The following is an 8,289-nucleotide window of genomic DNA, read 5'->3' on the forward strand; positions in this document are numbered from 1 at the left end:
TGAACCTCTAGCTCATAGAGGGCAGTAAGAACAAATATGATCAATACATCCAGGTATTTTAACTTTTGACAACGGTTGCATAATCATTAGCTTCTAAAAATCTGTTATGTCAGTGAGTGCACATTTCTTCCAAAGTCTGCAATATTAAAACTCTCACAAATCTAATATTGAGCCTATTTATATATTTACATATATAACAGTAGTTGGTTGTGTTAATAAAGACATAACAAATGGTCTAAGGCAGGAGTTCACTGGGATAGTTTCATCTTTTATTCTCTTAAGTTTGACTTTTTATCCCATAATAATGATTTATCCCAAAAATAATGACTTTTTATCTTATAATTGTCCTTTTATTCCAAAATAATGACTTTTTCATCCTATTATTTTGTCTTTTAATCTCATAATTTTGTTTTTGTATCCCATAAAAATGACTTTTATCTCATAATTTTGGCTTTTTAGCCCATAATGACTTTTTATCTTGACTTTAACACTTTCTATCTCCCAATTATGACTGCACTGAAATGTTTTTATCAAGGGTAATTGGGCAGGGATTCCCAAACTTGAAATGCATTGTTTTGTTTTGTGCAGATGCAAAATTGTAATAAGTTCCCAAATTCCCTTCATTGACTGACCTCCTGTGCAAAGTGTCACTCGCCCTGCTCAGATTATGAAAAAATATTAATAATTAGAGATGTTATATAATTGAAGAGCACTTTTACTATATATTTTTGAATAGGATAACTAGGCTACTGTTATCATATATATATATATATATATATATATATATATATATATATATTTAAATTCATTATTATATATTTCTGTGCTAGAAACGTGGTGGGCCACATTGAGCCTTCCTGCGGACCAACTTTAGTCTGGCCAACAACACCACCGGGAAAAGGACGCCGCTGCGATGAGGACCCTGTTGCCCTGCTGGTGAAGGAGGACGACGAAGCAAACACCTTTAGTTTCAGGAAACGTTATCTCTTGTCCAAACTTGTCTTTGACGTACAGAAGCGTCGGTGAAGCAACAGCCTCCTTTTGTGACTGTGTCGCATCAACACTGATCACTTCCTGTTGCAGCTCCAGTCTCTGGGCTCCTCCCACTGACCACCCCTTCACTTGTTTATAAGGTCACTTGTTTTATCCTGTTTCCTCATTTTCCTGGGAGCATAGTTAGTGTCCAAGTCTCCCCGTGTCTCTCTGAAGACGGTCAAAATGTTTCTCTTTTCACTGTTTTCGGCAACCACCTGGACTCTGCTGGCTCTCCTTTTCACCCTGATATTACTGTGAGTAGTTTCTGTGTCTAAAACTCACTTTTGCGATATTTCACGTCCTTGTCAAGTCGTCACTGTTGCTGTATTATAACTAACTAACTCTCTCTCTCTCTCTCTCTCTCTCTCTCTCTCTCTCTTTAAATATATATATATATATGTAATACAGGTATGGCATTTGGCCGTATAGGTTTTTTACAAAACTGGGAATACCTGGACCAACACCTCGACCTTTTGTTGGGACATTTCTTTACATGTTGAAGGTAAGGCACATAAACAAACAACCCTTTGAGACTGGTGTGTGGAGTAGATTGATTTGATAATTGAAAATTAGAGGTGTATGGAAGCCCATTTTTACCAGTTTAAGAAAAAACAAGATGAAAACCAAGCCTGATGAAACAATATTTCAGTGGTAAGTCACAATTATGACTTAAAAAGCCTTAAAGGTGAAAATGTAATCAAAAGAGAAAGATCCTCATTGACTGATTTTCATGCCTAAACAAACTAAACAAACAAGCTCTCTGTTTTCATGACTGAATAAACAAACTGACACAATTTCATACTGTTTTACTTGGCGGACCCTGCCACCTTTCTAGCTTCAGACAGTGTTCTGGGACCTTATTTTCCTCTGAGAACAGCTTGTTTAGTCAGTCATGGAAAACAGTTTTCTTACCTCACTGTAAATATTAAAAACTACATAGTACCCCTTTGAAATATGAGATAAAAAGTCGAAATTATGATATATAAAATAGAGATAAGACAAAAAGCTAAGATTTATCGAATAATTTTGAGTTAACCCGATAATAATGACTTTTTATCTCATAATTTAGACTTTTTATCTCATAATAAGGAAATGATATGAATGATAAGGTCTTTTTTATTCCATAGTTTCTGCTTTTTATCCATAATAATGACCTTTTTTTAAAAAAAATGTTGTGCTTCCATAGAGATGAGTGTTTATAAAGTCCTTATCATGTTTATATCTGATGACAATCAAAAGCTTTTTTTTTTTTTTTTTTAAATGTTTTTACTGGAACATAATTCAGTAGCAGTAGCCTGCCTTGGCTTATCTATACACTTTATGATTGTACCTGTTGGAAGCTCTGGTGACCTTTAATTGTAACACTTTTTATTATTGAATTTCTTGTAGGGATTTGTTCCTTTTGACCGGGAGTGCCAGCTCAAGTATGGGGATGTCTGGGGGTGAGTTTCATCTTTCAAGTCCCACAGGTGGCATTAATGATGGAAGAAGTACATGTACTTAGATCCGTTACTTTATAAACTTAACTGATTAGAATTAATCAGTAGCAGAAAGTAAAAGTACTTCCAGTATTTATTTTTCACCACTGTATAACATACTTTAGCTTGAGGTATTTCAAAACAATGTTTATCAGTGCACCTGTTATGTCACATTGTCTTAAAATATTATCTTGACAAGTAAGATAACCTTTGAATTCTTGACCGTATTATGTAACACAAGACACAGAGGCAGGCAGGTTGAAAAGAGAAGGTTAGCTTTAATAATGAAGTCAATAAAAGGAGGATATAACCTATAAAATAAAACAGGACATTACTAAACCAACTACCCAAACAATGAGAAACAACATTTTGGGTTTATGTCAGCTATAGCCTACATAAACTATCCCCATATTTCAATGGAATGTAATAATGAAAACAATTGTAATAATAATCAGTGTTTATTATGAAAGGATTTCTTTGCCACAGAAAGACAAAGATATTTATTTTCTTGTACGTATTGGCTAAAATTAACATCAACAAATATTTATTTCTGTATTTTGAGCTCATATGGATGCTTTATAAAATGTAGTTGTGTATCTCGTCTTTATATTGTGATGTTTTTGTATTTCTGTGCAGGTTATTTGAGGGACGAAACCCAAGTTTGATGGTGGCAGACCCTGAGATTATTAAAACGGTGTTGGTGAAGGAGTGCTACTCTGCGTTTACCAACCGCAGGGTAAGAGACTCTCCTTGCTGCATGTTTACTGACAAAGTTAAATTTGCATTGAGTGTTGTGTTTGCCTTTTTTCAAATTACACAACACTGGGAATTATGTAAGAATAACAAACTGTCAGCTGGGAGAACATTTGCAGCAACTTCCTGTTGTTTACACTCAAATCCTTTCTACCCTATCTTGACTTCATCTTGGTGAAGTCTGTCTCCAGTGTCCTTGTCATGTGGCCAATAAGTCAGAATAAGTGCAATGTGTTGTTTTTGTGTTTTTTTTAACCATATAATGCAGTGGTAATTCAAATCAAATAAAAATAATGTTCTACCCAAAGACAGGTCAGTTTATGTCCTGTACAGTGCAACTCTTCTGTACACTCAGTGTAATTTCCTCTTAACTCTACTCATGTGCACAGGATAACCTATTTACAGGACCTATGGACGATGCAATCACGGTGGTTAAAGATGAAAGATGGAAAAGAATTAGGAGCACTTTGTCGCCATGCTTCACCAGTGGAAGACTGAAACAGGCCAGTGTTTGAGCTCACCACTACTGCAATCTGCTTCCTGTGATTTTGTGAAACAATACCTATACAGTTATCTATGTATATATCTACAGTGCCTGTAAAAAGTATTCACCCCCTTGGATATTTCCCCCTTTTATTGCTTTTATAAATTGAATCATGGTCAATATAATTGGCTTTCTTAACAAGAAGTTTACAAAAATATATTTGTATATGGAGTGAAATTGCAGTGCCCGGATGTGCAAGCCTGATTGACACACAGACGCGCTGTAACTGCAACCAAAGGTGCATCTACTAAATACTGACTTGGAGGGGGAATACTTATGCAATCAATTAACCATTCATAAAAGCAATAAAAGGTGAAAATATCCAAGGGGGTGAATACTTTTTATAGGCACTGTAGATATATACATAGATAACGTCTATATTACGTCCATGTGTATTTCTCTCACAGTACATTACTAACACTACACACCTTTTTTGTAGGTTTTTCCCATCATTTCTCGCTATGCAGACCAACTCATTGAAAAACTTGGACAGACAAATTTGAGTGAACCCCTCGATGTCAAACAGTATGTTGTTAATCAGTTATACACCAGAAAATCATTACATACATCATTGTATTTAATCCATGTTGGTTCCTAAAAGAAAACTACCTTTCTTCTTTTCCGCCATAGATTCGTGGGACCCTACAGTTTGGATGTTGTGACCAGTGTGTCTTTCAGTGTTCAGGCAGACTCCATAAACAATCCAGACGACCCAATTGTTGTACATATGAAGAAGGTTCTCAACTTCAATTTTGGGTTGATACTTGTCATAAGTACGTACTATTTTCATGGATATCACTTCATCATATGAGCTACTTGCGATCACTAGTATGCAGATTGGGGTTAACAACTCTTTGTTCTCCTTTCAGTGTTATTACCCTTTGGTTCCCGTCTGATGGAGCTCCTGAAAATTGACATCATGCCCAGAGACAGTGTTGATTTTTTCTACAACATCATCAAGAAATTTAAAGACCAGCACCATGCAGATGGATCTGTAAGCATTTCATCTGTACAAGTAAAAACAAGCTGCAGAGAATTTAAGGAATAGCTTTTTTGGTTTCTTGCCAAGTGTCAGATAAAAAGATTGACACCACTCCTTTGTCTGTACACTGAATATGTTAGAGAAGTTAGATAAGTACGGAAGCCCTTATGTGATGTTCTGAATGTTCGATTGTTGCCGTCTAGATTCGAGGAGACTTCCTGCAGGTGATGCTTCAGAATGAGATACCAGAATCGGAGATAAAGAGTGAACAAGATCAGCCAAGTAAAGGTATGTTTTCATCGCAGTAGTTGTGATCAGTAGATGAAACTCGTCTATTGATCATTGGATCTGAAATGATTAGTTGATCAGCAGGAGCAGAAGTCGACAGCAGAAAATTATTGGCAACTGTTCTGATAATTGACTAATCATTAAAGTCACTTCTGGAGCAAAAAAAGTCAAACATTCTCTGGCAGTGCGCCTCAAATTTGAGGGTTTGCTGCTTTTTTCTGCTTTATATATCAATATCGCAATATTGATGGGAAATTGTGACAGGCATTTTTTTTACTGTTATAGAGGAAACGACTAGTTAATTGTCAGATTAAGTGCCAACTAAAATAATTGCCAATTCATTTTTATGTTGGATTTGACATAAGAAGAAATCATTAATTGTTTATATAACTGTCTGAAAATAAATTGTAAAATATAAAACATTCAGTAACGTGCAGCCAGTCTGATATACGACTGTCCTGCATATCTTCTAGTTTAAGAGTAAGTGTTTTAGGTGTGAAGATAAATGCCAAAATGTCTCAGGTTGTGATTTATTTTTATTGTCTTGTAGGTTTGACTGAGCACGAGATTCTTTCCCAGGCCTTCATTTTCATCTTTGGCGGCTATGATACCACCAGTACCACTCTCACTTTCGCCCTTTACAACCTGGCCGTCAACCCTGAGGCATTGCAGACCTTGCATGAAGAAATCGATGCCAACTTCCCGAGAGATGTACAGTAATTTTGAAGTTTGTAAGTAATTTCAATGGCCTACATTATATATTTTTCTAATCCTTATCTGTTTATTTTTTTTGTTACTTGGCCTCTAGGCTCCCATTACATACGAGGCTCTGATGGGTCTAGAGTACCTGGACCAGGTTCTTAATGAGTCTCAGCGTGTGACGCCCACTGCCCCTCGGCTTGAGAGGAAGTGCAAAAAAACTGTCCAGATCCACGGCCTCACCATCCCCGAAGGAACCATGATTGGAATTCCTGTGCACTTGTTGCACAAGGACCCGCGCTATTGGAGCTCACCTGAGCTTTTCAAACCAGAGAGGCAAGTGTAATAAATATTTTGGTCATTTAACACTATCTTCTTCTGGAGTCACACTCTTTAAGCTTTTAATGGACACTTCTCATCCAAGTTCAGTTGCTCTTGACCTGAAAAACAAGTTTGCCCCAAATAAGAAAATTATCAGGCATCTGCATTTTGGGCAGGTTCTAGACACAGGCATTTTAGGCACTGCCAAGGGCCTCCCTGCCACTAGGGAGGCCCAACATAGGGGAAAAGAACATCAACTGCCTACATTAAATAATGTTTAACATATATTTAAAAAATAATTTAATTTAGACATGCTGTACATAACGTTATACGCTATATTTTTTCTTACAAATACACAACTGGCCAATTGTTACAGGGATTTTTTTGTAGCAATCTCTGGCACAAGAATCTCCTTTGGGATTAGTAAAGTTCTTTAATATCTTGTGCGTCAATACCAAAATATACATAGATCATATCTAATATAAATTGATATATAATACATAAATATAAATATGAGCTAAAACACAGTATATGCCTCACTAAATTAATGATGATAGTAATAATCATGTTGGAGTTGAGTAATTTTTTTTATTACCAGCTAACGAAATGTGTGTGTAGGAGAGGGGGGCATACAGTCTGCCTAGAGTAATCTTTCCATTTAATCCGGCCCTGTCTGCACTGGAGACTCGATGGTTATGGCAATTACATGAAAAACTAATTTTCAGATAATGGTTACTTCATGATCTGAAGAGTATCTGTGTTCCCGTCTGTATGTGCAGGTTCGCTAAAGACAGCGGGGAGGAGGTGAACCCGTACGCCTACATGCCGTTTGGGCTCGGCCCTCGTAACTGCATCGGGATGCGCTACGCTATCCTCACCATGAAAATGGTCCTTGTCCGTCTCCTGCAGAGTTACACTGTGGAAACATGCAAAGACACCGTGGTAAGAGTCACAGCAACACACACATTCATGTACATTCACACTGTTGCTGCCGTGCTGTCCTATCACTGACGTTATATTAATTTCTTCCTTTAGATTCCGCTGAAGTTAGACTGGAAGTCTCAGCCAGAAAAGCCCGTAAAACTCAAGTTTGTTCCCAGACAACAACAGTAGTCCAAGAGAGGCATCTACAAATATATCCTGACTCTGTGTCAGTCTTATCAAGCACTGAGCAATCAATTCTTGTTTCATTTTGTTATAACTCTTCCTTATAAGGCCGGCAGCCGCTTCCAGCAGCATGATGACATATTGGTCAACTGTTGTTCCTCTTTTCTTTTTCGCAAACTCATTGTGACATCTCGACATTTACCACATAACTTCATTGTAATCATGACAACAATCATTACACATTGATTATTGATACAATACCCTAACAGTAGAGCTCTTATATATTTCTTAATCACTTGTTAGAAGTAGGTATAATGTCCTTTTACTTGCTGATGGTATATGGCTGGTGTGTAGAGATCTCAACTCTTTTGACAACATATTAGATTTTAAGTGTTTTACCATGGGAATCTTTGGTTGTCTCTTTAATCGCTCCATAAATCAGAAAATACTGTCAACAGCCATTGAACAGATCAACTTTCTGCTGTTTTTAGAAACAAAGAAAGGCTCTGAGTGATATATGAACAAATCCCTCTGTAAAAACCATCAGAATATAGATAAGAATAAAAAGTTTGGTGTATAGAAGTTCAACTAAAGTGGAGATCTCTTTAGGCAAAACATTATCAAAAGGATACACAATTTTAACTATTATAGATATAAGCTTGAAACTTACTCAGTTGCTTATGTATGTTAAGTAAAATATTTTGTATGTATTACCATATTACCATTTTCTGGTAATTTTATGTTCATAAATATGCAAACCAGGCTGAACTAATCTGCATAAACCTCCAAAACAGAAATAACTCAAATAAAATCAACACCTAAATGTGTATTTTGATGCTTTTTTCTAGTCTGAAAGATGTGTTCTGGAAATAAAATAGCCTAAACTCTCAAACTTGACCAGTGCATGAAAAAAAACAATGTTTTCACCTGTTGTGTACCCGTAACCGAAATCACAATAAATACATTTAAAATGGTATCAAGTCAAGGATTTCTTTTTTAAATTTGGACAAGGAAAAAACAGGAGGGTTCATTAATTGATTCTGGGACTAAATGTAAAATCAATAAAGTCCTTTATCAAAACA

General features: G+C 36.2%; 1 protein-coding gene across 1 annotated transcript; it reads left to right on the plus strand.

Annotated features, from left to right (window-relative positions):
* Window positions 1-1,145: 1,145 nt before the first annotated feature.
* Window positions 1,146-8,181, plus strand: LOC311270855 (cytochrome P450 3A27-like). Its single transcript, XM_084376066.1, has 13 exons — window positions 1,146-1,289; window positions 1,444-1,537; window positions 2,425-2,477; window positions 3,150-3,249; window positions 3,656-3,769; window positions 4,250-4,335; window positions 4,441-4,583; window positions 4,680-4,804; window positions 4,996-5,080; window positions 5,631-5,791; window positions 5,889-6,115; window positions 6,880-7,042; window positions 7,136-8,181. Exons 1-13 carry the CDS (start codon window positions 1,219-1,221, stop codon window positions 7,211-7,213), a joined length of 1,500 nt encoding a protein of 499 aa, XP_084232192.1. The 5' UTR covers window positions 1,146-1,218; the 3' UTR covers window positions 7,214-8,181.
* Window positions 8,182-8,289: the final 108 nt, after the last annotated feature.

Source organism: Pagrus pagrus (genome assembly GCF_965226575.1).
Source record: "Pagrus pagrus genome assembly, chromosome: 15".
Taxonomy (NCBI): domain Eukaryota; kingdom Metazoa; phylum Chordata; class Actinopteri; order Spariformes; family Sparidae; genus Pagrus; species Pagrus pagrus.